Source organism: Zalophus californianus, chromosome 3, assembly GCF_009762305.2.
Source record: "Zalophus californianus isolate mZalCal1 chromosome 3, mZalCal1.pri.v2, whole genome shotgun sequence".
Classification (NCBI taxonomy): Eukaryota; Metazoa; Chordata; class Mammalia; order Carnivora; family Otariidae; genus Zalophus; species Zalophus californianus.
This window is the reverse complement of record NC_045597.1, coordinates 520,703-535,599: the sequence shown is the minus strand read 5'-3', so window position 1 is coordinate 535,599 and position 14,897 is coordinate 520,703. Positions and strand designations below refer to the sequence as shown.

The 14,897-nt window shown below is 56.5% G+C and overlaps 1 protein-coding gene and 1 pseudogene across 1 annotated transcript in view; one reads left to right on the top strand and one right to left on the bottom strand.

Moving 5' to 3' along the window:
* The window catches only part of TMEM255B (transmembrane protein 255B), a 35,669-nt gene extending 23,721 nt beyond the window's left edge, over window positions 1-11,948 (top strand). Inside the window, exons 6-9 of the mRNA XM_027590706.2 lie at window positions 1,013-1,098; window positions 2,016-2,175; window positions 4,877-5,011; window positions 11,814-11,948. Coding sequence (XP_027446507.2) covers window positions 1,013-1,098; window positions 2,016-2,175; window positions 4,877-5,011; window positions 11,814-11,948 — 516 coding nt within the window. The remainder of the gene's footprint in view (window positions 1-1,012; window positions 1,099-2,015; window positions 2,176-4,876; window positions 5,012-11,813) is intronic.
* On the bottom strand, window positions 9,893-10,766 carry LOC113920675 (annotated as a pseudogene).
* Window positions 11,949-14,897: the final 2,949 nt, after the last annotated feature.

The following is a 14,897-nucleotide window of genomic DNA, read 5'->3' as shown; positions in this document are numbered from 1 at the left end:
GGCCTCCCACCAGCTGACCAGCTCTAAGCCACTGTCCCCTGTGGTGGCACATTTCCCGGGAGAGCCACGTGCTGCCCCGTCCTCCCTCCACTGCCCTGTCCCCCGGCCCCTCAGCCTCCAGCCCCACCTGGGGCCCCCAGCTTGCCCCCTGCTGGCCTGCTGGTCTGGACACCTCCCTTGCCATTTGCAGGTGCTCACGCACAGCAGAGCACCCCGCGGCCTGTAACCACAGGACCTTGAAAGGAAGGCTCCGTGGCCAGTGGTTCTGGAGGTGTGGCCAAGGAGGGGCTGGGGCCCTGGGATGCTCTGAGGACCTCTGGGCTCTGGCCCTGCTCCTTCACCTGCCCCAGGCCAGCTGAGCCTGCACCCTGCCCCTCACCTGGCACGCCACCCTACCTCAGACGCTTCTTCTCCTCCCCAAAGGCCACTGTCTCCCCTCTGAATTTCGGTGGTCTCTGCCTCACTTACTTCCCAAACACGGGCTGTATGGCTCATGCCACATGTTGAAAAGCACTGGGGGGAGGAGGGAGGCATGTGTTTTTGCTCCAATCTTGCTCTTTTAACATCAAAATCTCCCAACCATTTACAGTGCCATTATGGCAGGCACCCAAAAGGAAGCCTCCATGTTGCTTACCCAAGGCTGGCTTGGCCAGATCGGGAGCTCTTCTACCTGTGGGCAGGAAGAGGTCTCACCTGGAGGCATCCCCACCTGTGCCCTCCTGGAGCTGTCCCTGCCTGCAGGCTTGGTGCCTGAAAACCCTCTCCTTCTCCTTGTCCACCAAACAATTGCTGCCTGGAGCCCCTGGCTTGGCCAAGCAGGGCCCTTGAACCCCTCTAGCAGGGAGGGCCCTGCCACCCCGCAAACCCACTACACCTGGAATGGGTGGGGGAGGGGCAGTTCGGGAGACAAGGCTCAGCAAGAGGAGCTGCCTGACTGCCCTGGGAGCTGTGGTGGGTCGTGGCTCCCGGGGCGGCAGCCCTGCCCACTGGGATAAGGTCTCTCTGTGTGCAGGTCACCTGCCACCCCTCGAGCGGCCCGTGTCAGCTGAAGGTGAAGAGCAGCACCTGCTACTGTTGTGAGCTCTACAGCTGCCAGAGGTGAGGGGGACCCCTGCCTCCGGCCCCTCGGCCCCGCACCCCGCCGCCTCCCCTGTGAGGAAGGGGAGTGGGGAGAGACCGAGGCTCGGTGAGGTGGTGCAGGATGGGGGAGGCCGTGGCCTCCCGCCCCTCATTGTGGCGCTGTCGGAGCTGGATGGGAGCGTCCGGTTTCTCAGTGATGTCTCCCTGGTTGGCTGGGGCCTGGCTGGGGCCGCGGCGGCGGCGGCGGTGGCCAGGGCTCCCTTCCCCGGGCCTGGCCGGCTACTGAGAACACGGCGCCCCGGCCGGCTCTGGAAGCTCCTCTCCCGTCCTCTGTGGACAGTGGAGGGCTCGCTTCTGACACGGGCTGGGAGGACCTGCCCAGGCTGCGGGCAGCCTCACAGCGCCGTGGGGGCCTCCCCACAAACAAGAGCTCCATCCCACTTCCAAAAGCCCAGACGGGAGAAGCAGCACGCGTGTGCATCACGGCTGCCGGTCCCCCGCCATGGCCCCCATGCGCGGAGCCCCGCAGGCCCGTGTTGGGAGGGCTGGGATGAGGGGGCTCGCTCTCCCGTGGTCACGGCTCAGCCACGAGTTCTGCTTGCTCTGAGGGGACTCAGTCGTCACCCTTCTGCTTGGGCCTGGGTTTGGGGAGCAGGCCTGGGTGGTCCTTCCTGCTCAGAGGCCTGGGCTCTTTCCCCAGAGGGATTTCCAGACGCCCTGGGGGACAGCCTTGCCCCATGGCCCCAGGGTGCATCTGGGCTGGTTCCCGGGGGGTGGCCACCCCCACACACCAACAAGGCCCACGGGGTCTTCCCAGCAGAGACCACAGCTTGCCGGGTCCGGTGCACGGGCTCGAGCGCCTGCACTCCGCGCCCTGCCCGGCTGGCCCGTCACCCCCTTGCCGGCGTGGGTGACAGTTGCCTCTCCTTGGGCAGCACGGAGCCCCCTCTCACCTACTATGAGTTCGTGGGCGTGCGTGGCTGTCAGGACGTGCTTCACCTCTACCGGCTGCTCTGGGCCTCGGCGGTGCTGAACACGCTGGGCGTGCTCCTGGGCGTCCTCACAGCAGCTGTCCTGGGGGCCTTCAAGGACACGGTGAGTCGGGCCCGGGTGCTGGCCCTCCAGACGGGTCGGGGCTCGGGGCCCACGTCCGCTGGGGTGGGCAGGGTGGGCCTCCTTATCCTCACCTACAAATGGGGAAGTAGAGGCTCGTGAAGACAGCCCGCAGGGTTTAGCGACATGGCAAGCCCTCACCGGCTGTTCACAGGAGCGGTTCCTCTGAGGCGCAGGCGGCACCTAGCCGCTGGAGACGCGGGCGGAGTGACCCACCTGCCCCCCCACCGTCTGTTCACCCCACCCCCTCGCCCCCACTGCACAGGGAACCCCCGAGCCTCCTGTCTTGGGGCCAGGGCTTCAGTCCGCATTTGCCGGAATTAGGGGTGATCCCGACGTGCGAACCTGTGAATGGGGGGCTTTAGGGCTGGGCGCCCAGCGGAGGCGGAGACTGCTGGCCGCAGCTCCCGCTGAGCCTCCCCGCCGCCTCCCTGAGCCTCCCCTTGGGCAGCGCCCTCCGCCCGTCTCTCTGCATGTCTGCCCCGGGAGCAGCTCGCCCTTGTCCCGTCTTCTCCCTGTGCCTGCTTCTTCTAGATTTCCCACGCAGCACGCACACCACCTCCTGAAGCCGGTCGCCGACTCCGGAGAGCGCACGGCACCCACTTGAGTGGGGAAAGGCCAGTGTGACCACACACGCACACCAGGCCCCCACAGGCCACACCCAAACTCGCATCTGGGCTGGCGCTTCCCGAGTGCTCTGGAGACTTTGGTCATTGGCCAATTTTAGGAGCCAAGTCCACAGTAAAATTGCTGGACGGTTCTATCAGGAATGAAGTGATGTCCAGAAGGGCCACCAGTCAGCAAAGGCCACAGAGCCGGGTCAAAGCTCCACTCCGGACAATTGTCTTTCTCAAACCCAAAGCTCTGGGGTACTGTAAGAAAGAAGGAAGGCTTTTCCTTAAAATTTTACACCTATTGAGTAGATAGTCTTGTAAGTTTAATGGGTTTTATAATTTAAAGATTATCTTTAGGCCCCCGGGGCTGCCACCAGATGCTTGCCCCGAGGAGGGTGCAGGGAGGCAGAGTGTGAGGACTGGGGTCTGCAGGAGGGTCTCCGGGGGTGGGGTGGCCTCGGGAACGTGGCAGTGCGTTTAACCCAGTCTGGGTGAGGAAGGTACCTTGAGAAGTGTGGGCAGCGAGTCCTCAGGCACGCGGCTGGGCCCCGGGCAAGTCAGGGCCAGATGGGCAAGTGCAGGGAGAGAGGCCTGAGCCAGGCTGGGCTCCCAGCGTCCCCAGCAGAGCAGGGCTGCCCAAGCCGACACGTTTTGCTCCCTCATGGGAGACCCCCAACCCTGCTCATCCCCCAAACCCCAAAATGGCACAAACACAGAGTCAGGCCCAGCAGGGCCCTCTCCGGCCCACAACACCCGGCCACCAGCCCTGCATGGCCCAATCCCCAGGCCGCGGGATGCAGCCTGAGGGATGCTCCCCCACAAATCCTGTCTCAAGTCTCGAGATGCTCCGCACGCACACCCCTCCGTGTGCATAGCTCTAGTCCCCCAGGATAGCTTGTAGCTCAGCCCAGCGCACACAGTAGGTGCTCGGCAGGGTGTGGTCATGAACACGGCAGGCAAGTTGTGGCCCCCCAGGTTCCCGTTCTTTCTTAGAGTCCTTAGTTGACTCTTGGAGTGTGCAGAGGCAGCCTGGGGGGCGGGGTGCAGGAGGTGACAGGTGCATTAGTAGAGCCCCTCCCTCTGAGGGCGTGCCGGTGCAAGCAGATGTGGGTGTGCTCTTTGCTTCCTTTGCTGGCTCCCCCTCTGCTGGTCCCCTCCTATCCCCACCGCTCAGGACCCTGCCTCCACTTACCTTCAGTGGGCGGCCACGAGTTTTCAGATACTCCCTCTCTGCTACCAAGGCCCCTCCCCGACGTGGCAGGGCCTGCCCCATGGTGTCGGGGTGGGGGGAATCCAGGTCTGTCCTTGTAGGGAGGCACCTCAGTCTGGAAGCCCCCAAGCCTCCCTCTGGAGGGCTCTAGCCCACAGCCCCTTCTTGGGGTGACAGGTGGAAGGCCCAAGTCCTGGAGTCACTTGGTGAGCTCACAAGAGCGGGGCCCAGAGGGGTTGGGTGCTTTGGTGTTATGTGCACTTCTCCAGAAATCCCTGCAACCAGGGGGCCCAGCCCTGTGCTGTGGTGTCTGGGACAGTGGGCATGTGGGCAGTCAGACCCTCCTACTGCCACAGCCGGGCTGAGAGACGCCCCGTAACAGACACCCCTGGAGGGGAGGAACCAGTGGTGGCGTTTTAAGACTTACTTATTTATTTTGGGGGGGAGCACATGCACATGGGGAGGGGCAGAGGGAGACAATCCCAAGCAGACTTCCCGCTGAGTATGGAGCTTGATGGGGGGTTCGATCCCACACCCCAGCAATCATGACCTGAGCCGAAATCCAGAGACGGACGCTTAACCTACCGAGCCACCCAGTCACCACAGAACCAGCAGCTTTCTTGCTTTTTCACAAAACACCGAAGAGATCCTGGCCTAGCCCAGCACGTTGGCGGATCTCTGAGACAAATAGAAAAATAAAAAGGAAAAATAAGCCCTGCTTTGAGGGGTTTCGTTCTGGCCCGAGAGAGTGACCTCTCCCTTGCAGGCGTCAGAGGAGGGCGGCGGGAGGACAGAGCTCCGCGGGCCGTCGGCTTGAAGCCCAGGGTGGCCGGCTGACGCTTGTCCATTCTCGCGACAGGTCCCCCTGTCGCAGCTGGCCTACGGCCCTTCCGCTCTACCTCAGATCCTCTGCAACCCCGCCCAGCAGATCCTGGCCTTCTGCCCGGCGCCCGTGACCCTCCCCACCTGCTCATCCTACCCTCTGCCTCTCCAGGTAGGCCCAGCGCCACCCAGGGGAAGCCAGTGCGCTCCCGCCATGGGCAGCAGTCGCCCAGGACAGCCCTGGTCAGACGGGACACAAATGGGGGCTCAGTGGAGGGAAGAGGGGGACTCAGGGCCTCCCCTCCCCCAGTTTAGTTACAAGGTACCAGAGCCAGCGTGGCAAGGGGCTTGGGGACAATGTGAAGGAAGCATGGCAGACAACTCCAGGCCCCTCCACATCTCTGGTCTCCTTTGCTCCGTGTGGCCCTGGTGACCCGGCCTTTGGTGTCGTCCTGACCTTGTGCATTTTCTGACGCAGGCCTAGGTACCGCGGAAGTTCACCTCAGAGTCCTGGCCTGCCGCCTGGGGCCTGTGAGCAGTTCTTTAGGGGGAACTATGGGAGCTTGCCCTCCAGCCTTACCCACAGCAGTGGCCACCTCCTAGGACAAACCCAGTAGGACACTTGGGCCTGGGGACTCTTGTGGGAAGGGGGCTGTTTGGCGGGGCTGAGACCTCGTTCCCGGAGTGGCATTTGCCTCCAGTCCTGGGTTTGGCTTCTCTGTCTCCGTATAGCTCCATATATAGCTTGGGGGAGCCAACACGCCAGCCCGGCTGGTGCCCTGGGGTGTCCATGAGGTCCAGAGAGGCCTCTCCAGGCCAGCAGCACGAGTGGCTGGGAGCAGGTGTGGGAGGCTCTCTGGAGCCCAGGACACAGGACGCAGCATGCCAAGGGAGGCTGTCACCTGCAGCCAGCCAGGGGAGGGCCAGCTGGGCGTGAGCTGAGCATACACAGGCCTCCTGGTCTGGTGCTGTCTCCACTCACCTTGAAAATGAGGCTAGTGGCTGAGCTACCTGGTGTGGGTGGGGCCTTCAAATTCCCAGAGGGTACCCGACCCAGAAGTCTACCCAAAGTCTCCACAAGGCTGTGCCAAGGGACGCCTCCCCCTTCCCAGGAACCGTCGGCCAGGTAATCACTCAGCAGGTCCTGAGTGGGCACCTGGTCCTGGTTCCATGGGGATGATGGGGTGTGGAGGCTCCTCCAAACACGCTGTCCCCAAGAGAGTGAGGCCTGGCTCAAGAGTGTCTTCTCTGCCTCTGTGACATGGGGGGAATGGCCCCAAGTGTTAAGAAATGAGAGTGTTTGCCCACAACTCCCGTAGCGCTCACCCCTGAGGGCAGGTACATCCCACGTCACTGGGCACAGCCTTCCCTGCCACGCCAGCAGCCACACTCAGCAGCCCCACCTTCCCTGGAGCATCACCCACGTCTGCCTCCAGGCATCCCCTTTAGTCCCCACCACAGTGAGGACCGCGTTTCTTGACCGTGGCCTGTGTCCTGAGGGTTCTGCTCTGCTTCTCATCCCTTTAGTTTACCAAGCCCAGAGTGTGAGACCGACAGCTATAGGGAGGCTGGATCCATGGCTGGTGGGCCACCTTTGGGGGCAAACCCCAGTGCAGAAACGCGGACCTGAGTGCAGGCTGGATTGGCCCAGTTGTCACTCACCCACTCCAGGGTGGGGGGAGGTGTGCCTCCAAGCGCTGGGCCCCCAATCCTGTCAGGGCGCCCGCTCCCATCTGATGCTTCCCACGAGCTTGGCTGTGAGGACCGGGGTGCACCCCAAGCGCCGGCCCTGACTCGGTCCTTGGAGGCGGGCAGCAATGGGGGGTCTTCTGAGACTGGGTCCTAAGCTCTGGGTGGCTCTGGGCGGGTGCCCTGCTCTTGCAGGTCATGATGCGTCTCCTCAGAAGATGTGCTCCTTTTAGGGCATGGGGCGTGGTAGGGGACTTCATGTGTCAGCCGCAGCGCTGGCGAGCCGGACCACCCCATTCCATCCTCAGCCACCGTTGGGGCCTCTGGCTTGTCCGAACACAGATGCTCCCTCTCTGCCCCCTGGGGTGAAGCCTGGGCTTTCCTCCCATGCCTCATCGGCCTCTATCACCAGTGTGTGCAGGATCATAATGACATACACACCAACAATCAGATTTCAAGGAGATGACTGACTGGGGGGCTCCCTGTGTCTTCTGGGGGGAGAGGGGAACTGATGCTCTGATTCCATGACCAACAGAGAGGGAAAGGGAGTGCCTGAAGTGCTGTCATGGCAGCGAAGTACCCCCCGCGTAATAGCAGGGAGGGGCTAGCAGGTGGGGGCTGTTTTGAGCCGTTCATTGAAAGACCTTAAAGGGAACCTACCTTCCCTGCTCCTAGTGGTCACCTGGTCAGGGCACACAGGAGGGGCTCGGCATCTTGATGTGTGCGAACAAAGATGGAAGCAGAGGTTTGGCTGCATCCTATAATCAAGCAGTGCCTTGTCTGCTTTCCTGATGGGGCCACCTGTGTAAGCAGAGCTATCCCAGTAAGGCCTGTCCACCGGACGTTTTCCTCATGATTCACAGTAGTTTTCTTTGTGGTCTGTGGTGGCTTAGTCTGTGGTTCATGGTGGCTTAGTCTGTGGTCCGTGGTGGTTTAGTCTGTGGTCTGTGATGGTTTAGTCCATGGTTCATGGTGATTTAGTCTGTGGTCTGTGGTGGCTTAGTCTGTGGTGGCTTAGTCTGTGGTTCATGGCAGCTTAGTCTGTGGTCTGTGGTGGTTTAGTCTGTGGTCCGTGGTGGTTTAGTCTGTGGTCCGTGGTGGTTTAGTCTGTGGTCTGTGGTGGTTTAGTCTGTGGTTCATGGTGGTTTAGTCTGTGGTCCGTGGTGGTTTAGTCTGTGGTCCGTGGTGGTTTAGTCCATGGTTCATGGTGATTTAGTCTGTGGTCTGTGGTGGCTTAGTCTGTGGTGGCTTAGTCTGTGGTTCATGGCAGCTTAGTCTGTGGTCTGTGGTGGTTTAGTCTGTGGTCCGTGGTGGTTTAGTCTGTGGTCCGTGGTGGTTTAGTCTGTGGTCTGTGGTGGTTTAGTCTGTGGTTCATGGTGGTTTAGTCTGTGGTCCGTGGTGGTTTAGTCTGTGGTCCGTGGTGGTTTAGTCTGTGGTCTGTGGTGGTTTAGTCTGTGGTTCATGGTGGTTTAGTCTGTGGTCTGTGGTGGTTTAGTCTGTGGTTCATGGTGGTTTACTCCGTGGCCTGTGGTTCATGGTGGTTTACTTTGTGATCTGTGGTGGTTTAGTCCATGGTCTGTGGTGGTTTAGTCTGTGGTTCATGGTGGTTTATTCTGTGGCCTGTGGTGTTTTAGTCCATGGTTCGAGGTGGTTTAGTCTGTGGTCTGTGGTTCATGGTGGTTTACTGTGATCTGTGGTGGTTTGGTCCATGGTCTGCATGGTCTGTGGTGCTTTACTCTGTGGTCTGTGATGGTTTAGTCTGTGGTTCATGGTGGTTTACTCCAGGGTCTCTCAGCTGCTCGTTTCCAGTGGAGAGCTAGTGGACACATGCATGGTAAAGACTGGGAGCTCCCAGCAGACCAGAGAGAATGTTCTCTAGAAGTTTGGTTTGTTCCCCATGGTCAGAAGGGAGAAACAGAGGTGGACAGAGCCCCAGCCATTGGATTCTGAAGCCCATGCTGACAACTCTGAGTAGGTCAGTATTCTCGGGTTCAGCTACAGCTTATGAGGAAATTCCTCTTTCAGAATGCTAAGGCCCTGGGGTCCCTGGCCTTCTTGTGGGGGAGGGGTCCAGGAGGAGCCCCAGAAAACAGATGCGCTGGCCTCTCAGGGGCCCTGGACACCTGGCAGGTGGAGAGCAAAGGGACCACAGCACCACCGGGAGATCAGAGCTCGTAAACACACTGTATTTCACAGAGGGGACTGTTTGATTTAATTATTTATTTATTTAGGCTTTTAAATTTTTTATTTTAAGAAAATAAACAGCCAGGAATAATTTATTTTTCCTGTGGAAAAATTATCATGACTTATTCGAGATTTAATTGCAGCAGGATAAAGTGAGCTTTTGTATGGTTCAGGTACAACACATCTTTGCAAAGCTAAATAAGCTGACCGCTGAATCTTTTACATTAACTGAGTTAAATTTTCACATTACCAGTTGTTTTTATGGCTTATATAATCACTGAACAATTTTTCAAAAATCATTTAAAATGACTGAAAAACAAAGGTCTCCAATATCTATGAAATAAGTAAAATTAGAACACTTTTTCAAGAAAATGGTTAATGGCTTATTATTGTCTACTCTTATCAGATGAGTTAAGAAAATTAATTCACTTGGAATTTTTGCTTCAGTTTTTCTAGTAAATACTGTACTACATATTTACTGTGTTTAAACCTTAAGCTCAAACCCCACATCTTAATAATCCAGAGTTGAAGGCTTTCTACCTTGACACTGGATAGCAGAGCTTCCTTGAGGCTCTTAAGATGGGCCACCATTAGTAACTGCTTTAACCTTGACTGAGCAGGCTTAGCAATCAACCCCATTCCAGGGATGCTTGGGTGGGCTCAGTCGGTTAAGCATCTGCCTTCAGCTCAGGTGTTGATCTCAGGGTCCCGGGATCGAGTCCCACATTGGGCTCCCCGCTCAGTGGCCAGTCTGCTTCTCCCTCTGTGATTTCTTTTGCTCTCATTCTCTCTAATAAATAAATATCTTTAAAAAAAAAAAGTCAATTCCATTCCACCTGCACATTCATTCTGATATGCAACAACGGTAACACAAGACCTGGATGAAAAAATCATGAGAAAATGAACAAGAAATACCCTAAAAGTTACCATCTTCCTCTGGCAGAAATCCAGGGAGTCTGTTTAAGTGAGAAAAAACCCACACAGATTCAGTTCCCCTATGCAGCCCTTGCTTATTCCATTTTTTATTTCAATTTTAGATAAAAATGGATATAGGGCTACATGGAAAATTAACATCAGCATCTAGAGAATCACAAATCAAGACAAGATGATGAGAAATAAGCATGTTTCAGTCCGTTTTCTTCCAGAACTCTTTTACAACTCTGCTTTCCTGGAAGGGAATTCATGAGCTGTAATACTTGAGGAGATTTTCATCTGTAGGTTTGAGGATTTTCTTATCTGCAATATTCACCACCCATCCGGGGCAAGACCAAAGAAAATCTGCCTTGGATCCTTTCGAGTACTGAGCATTTTGAAGAGTTCATCTTTAGTGATATCAGGTAAAATATAACCATACTTCTTGGCAAGTTCAAGTCTTGCTTCAGGAAATTTGGCAGGATCGGCCAGGTAAACACAATTCTTTGCATCAGTATAATACGGTACCAGTGCTTCAGGCAGAAGCATTCGTTTTGGAATGGGTTGTCCATGCAGAAAGAATGGAATGGTTTACACAGAATTTCTAGACTTCTTGGGTCATAGAAAGCCGTGGTAACAACACCACCATTTTTTTTTTTAATTGCAGCAATGGCTAGTTCTGAAACCAACTGTACTTCAATATTAACTTTTGCCTTAAAGGTGTCAGCACCCTCCTCTACCAGCTGGACACCATAATCCCTTTTAAGTGGCTGGATGGTCACACCTCTTCCACTGACCAGCTGAGTTAAGTCAATAGGTTGAGTAGGATCCACTCGACTCAAATCAATAAGATACTTCAATCTATTGAGATTCAAAGGGTGATACTGGCGTCTGAAGCTATGACCTTCATTAAACCCGTATTTTGGGATTCGAATGTAAAATGGAGTCTGGCCTCCCTTAAAGCCCAGTCTGGGCCGGGTTCCTCTCTGACACTCTCCCCTATGGCCTCAGCCACATTTTCTACTTCTTCTCTGACCTCTTCGCCGTCTTTCCGGTTTCCTGGAGCCTGGATTTGGCTTTAGGTTGGCCAAGCTCACACAGGGCAGGGCCCTTGCCCCACCGCCCTGCACGGGACCGGCCATTACGCACAGAGCCAAGACCCTCTGAGGGCGCCTGGGGTGGCCTGCTGCTTTAATTATTTAAATATTGCTTTTAAGTAGGCATTTTTAACCACTAGAACTTAAGGGGAAAAATGTTAAGAGGTTTGTTGGCAGGTGGAGAAAAACTGGAAATTTTATTGATTTAAAAATGGGCCATATCCAACATTCTTCTTCTCAGAATCACTTTTACTTGAGTCTACGTGTGTTAGTCAAGGTTCCCCAGGGAAATAGAGCCCATAGGATGTGTGCTCATATATAGATGATGCAGATATTGCTACACAGAGACAGACTGAGAGACAGAGATGGACAAAGAGACAGTGACAGAGAGACAGACAGTGATAGAGCAGACAGACAGACAGAACCCAGAACCTCCAGGCGGGACAGACGCGGGCTGCAGACCAGGGAAGAACGGATCTTGCAGGCCCAGTCACCCAGAGGCAGAGTCCCTCTTTCCTGGGAACTCAGTCTTTTCCTCTTAAGGCCTTCAAATAACTGGGTGGATTAATATGTCAATCGCATCTAGAAAACACTTTCACAGCGACATCCAGTGGGCACCAAGGCCTGGCCGAGTTGACACATAAAATTAACCATTGAGCTATATTGAAAATGTTGATGTCTTAGTTTTCCCTGAAAATAGAAAGTGCTGGGTGAACCCAGAGGCCCCCCCGCGATGCTCTGGTCAGCCTCTTCGTTGGACATGTTTGTACTTTGGGGCAAGACTCATGCACAGCAGGTGCACGGCTGGGAAGCCAGCAATTCCGAGAATGGGCATCTCTACAGGGATGCAGGTGCAGAGTGTGTGCAGAGGAGACCCCTGCGGACCACATGGGGCCCTCCCTCTGGCCTCACTGGTGTACTCTGATCAAGGAGCCTGGGTTGGGTGGGTGGCCCTGGTGCAGAGGGAGCCCGGGCCCCACGAGGGCTCTTTCTGGGGTGCTGGTGGAGCTTGGCATGCTGTCGTGCTCCACGTGGGCTGTGTGTGGGGCTGGCCCCTCCGCGGACTCAGGACACCTTTCTGTTCCCTTGCAGTGCGGCGGCCGCTTCCCAGCCTCGACTCCCGGGGACCCCTCTCTGTCCGAGGATGCACAGCCTCCCAACGCCCCACCTCTCTGTGCTCCAGCCCACTTCCTCCCAGGGGAGAAGCCTCCCCCCTACGCTCCATGACGCACAGGGGTCAACTGAAAATTAATTTAGTTTTGGTTTCTTAAAAAACAAAGCAGCCTCTACAAACCCTGCTTCTGTGGCCAACCTCCTAGAGACATCAGGGGAATGTTCCTGAAGTCTGTACCCTCTTTCCCCTCCCGGGCACCTCTGTGGGCAGAGAGACCAAGACCAGGGGTGGGGACAGAGCCCCAGGCGACCGAGGCCCCAGGCAGCACCTCTGCTCGGCTGCCTAGCCCAGAGTGGAAGCCAGACACCAAATAGATCCAAAATTCCCACCTGGAGCCTCCTTGCTCTCGTATTCTGTTATCACTTACTAAACAAAATTTGCTTTCTTAATATCTCCCTAATGAGCTATTATTATTATTTTGCAAAGGGAATATGGCCCCATGTGAGGATATTTTAAGGAGATGTGTTGTATGTTTACATATTTTTAAGTGTGTCCCCATGAAGCTCAGGGGCTCCACGCTCAGTGCTGTGCTCTCTCCGCATGCCCTTGATGGGGATGAAAAGACGCTTTGGCTCAAATATCAAATGCTGTTTGTAAGGTGTATGTGTTCACTGAGGTCTGTGTGTGCTTTCTTTCCAAATCTGCCGTCACACCTGCCAAAAGACTTCCTACCTGAGGCTACATGCTTCCCATTCAAGGCGTCTGGGCTACCAGCTGCCATCTTTCATGGATTATTCTAGAGGCTGTCCAATCTGCTATGCAGGGCGCCCCGTATGGGGCCCCCCTTGCCTGCAGAGCAGGTACCTCTGAGGCCCAATCTCTCTGCTCCACGTGACCACTGGGGTGGCTGACTTCTGAGGCCTTTTAGCCTGGGGTGCAGCTCTGTCTCCTGCAGACCGACGGCCATTGGCCAGGACACACCTGGTACAACAGGTGCACACCCACCTGGGCAATGATCCAATCCTGGCCAGAGTCCTAAATTACAGTCCTGGATCACTGGGGAAAGGAGATAAGCAGAGGTGGGGAGGGGAGGGAAGGTGGGGAGGGGAGGGGTGGAGAGAAGAGCCTAGAGGAAAAAAGCAAGAGGAGACCCCGGTAAGGAGAACGGTCTCCTGCTCCCCCTGCTGGTCTGACACAAGGACCCCGCGCGGTGCAGAGACACCTCCCAGTTTGCTGAGCACATGGAAAGCTTTCTCTACAGACGCTGAGCACACACATTCACATGAGGAGGCCGTCCATGGGACAGAGGACACACGGCGGGTCAGGGGAGCAGCCTGGCTAACTGACCTCAGAAAGACAAGGAAGCCGAAAGCCTGCTTTCTGGTCTGCGAGCTGCCTTCGGTTACTAGGAGTGGGAACGAGTTAAATTTAGACTCTGAAGCCCTGACTGGGTCACACCGGGCCCAGCCCTGGCCTGCGCATGACTTCCTCTTTGCAGATGGAGGTGGTGCCCACCCTCTGGGTTTGCACAAGGGAAACAACAACACGCTGTGTCCTTCAGAGGAAATGCCTCCTACTGGCGCAGGGCTGGGAACAGGGAGCACTAAGGCGGCTCCTATAGCTGGGCTCGGGCATCCGAGGAGGGCGCACCAGAGCGGGGTTCCCTGGGCACCTCGGTGTGTGGCTCAGCAATCCCCTCATCTGCCTGGAGCTTAGGAACCAGCACAGTTTGGCCGAGTCAGGAGGTTTTGGCAATCCGAGGGGTCGGATGCGTTTCATGAGCTTACTGTCGTGTGGGGGCCTGGACAGGGAAGAAAGGCCAGCTCCACGGCCTCCAGAGCGCACCCCAAGCACCCGCCAGCCTGCAGGGAGCGAAGTGCCAGGGCTGGGGCTCCCGTCTCATCAGGACCCGGCCCGCCTGGAAGAGCCGCTGAGCAGCACATCAGGCTGTGCTGACTGGAACCGCGCCACTAACCCCAGAAGGCAGCCAGGCGCCAAGACTCAAGGACAGCTTTTGACCTCCGCACTCAACCCGGGGTCAGAGCCACGCAGTAGCATCCATGTTTCCCAAGATCGTTTATACCAACGTCACCCAAAGCCACTTCTATCTGCCCTGGGAGCCCAAGAGCTGATAAAAAATATTAAACTCCCAGGCCAACAATTTTGCTCTTGCCCACAAGAATGTCTTTATCCCTTGCCCCAGCCACAAAGAATGTGAACAATTCAACTCCCAGCCTGGTGGTGGCTCCAGGCACCCCCCGCCCCAGTCCCCAGGGCAGCTCCCCATACTCTGCACACTGCACGTGACCACACCTGACCCCCAGTCCCCAGAAGAGCTCCCCACACTCTGCACACTGCACGTGACCACACCTGACCCCCAGGCCCCAGGACAGCTCCCCATACTCTGCACACTGCACGTGACCACACCTGACCCCCAGGCCCCAGGACAGCTCCCCACACTCTGCACACTGCACGTGACCACACCTGACCCCCAGGCCCCAGGACAGCTCCCCACACTCTGTACACTGCACGTGACCACACCTGACCCCCAGTCCCCAGGACAGCTCCCCCACCCCTGGCACGTGCTGCCTGCCCGTGCCTGGCCTGCAGTGTGTTCTGGGTACCATTCCCTGAAAGAAAAAAATCTCTGCCAAAGCCTTTGCCTTTATAGCGACAGATGCTGGTCAGTCTGTGCCCGAGTGTAGACGCTTCAAGGGACGTGGCCTAGAAGCTCTGATGGGTACCATGCTGAGTGGGTCTCGGTGGGACCTCTCCCTCAGCCCCTCTCGGCTGAGCTACTCTTTCTCCATCACTGACTGTGGTTGGCACTCAGCAGACCCAGGCTGGAGGCTGCTACTGGGTACAGGGCTCCCTGTTGGTGGGAAAGAAATATTCTAGAAACAGATGGTGATGACGGTTGCAAAGCCTTGTTAATGAGTAAAACCCACTGATTTGTACATTGTTAAAGGGTAAATATTATGGTATGTGACTTGTATCTCAAGGAAAAGGGAGCAGAATACCATGATATTAATGTGTGTAAAGAAAAACCAGGAATATGGCAC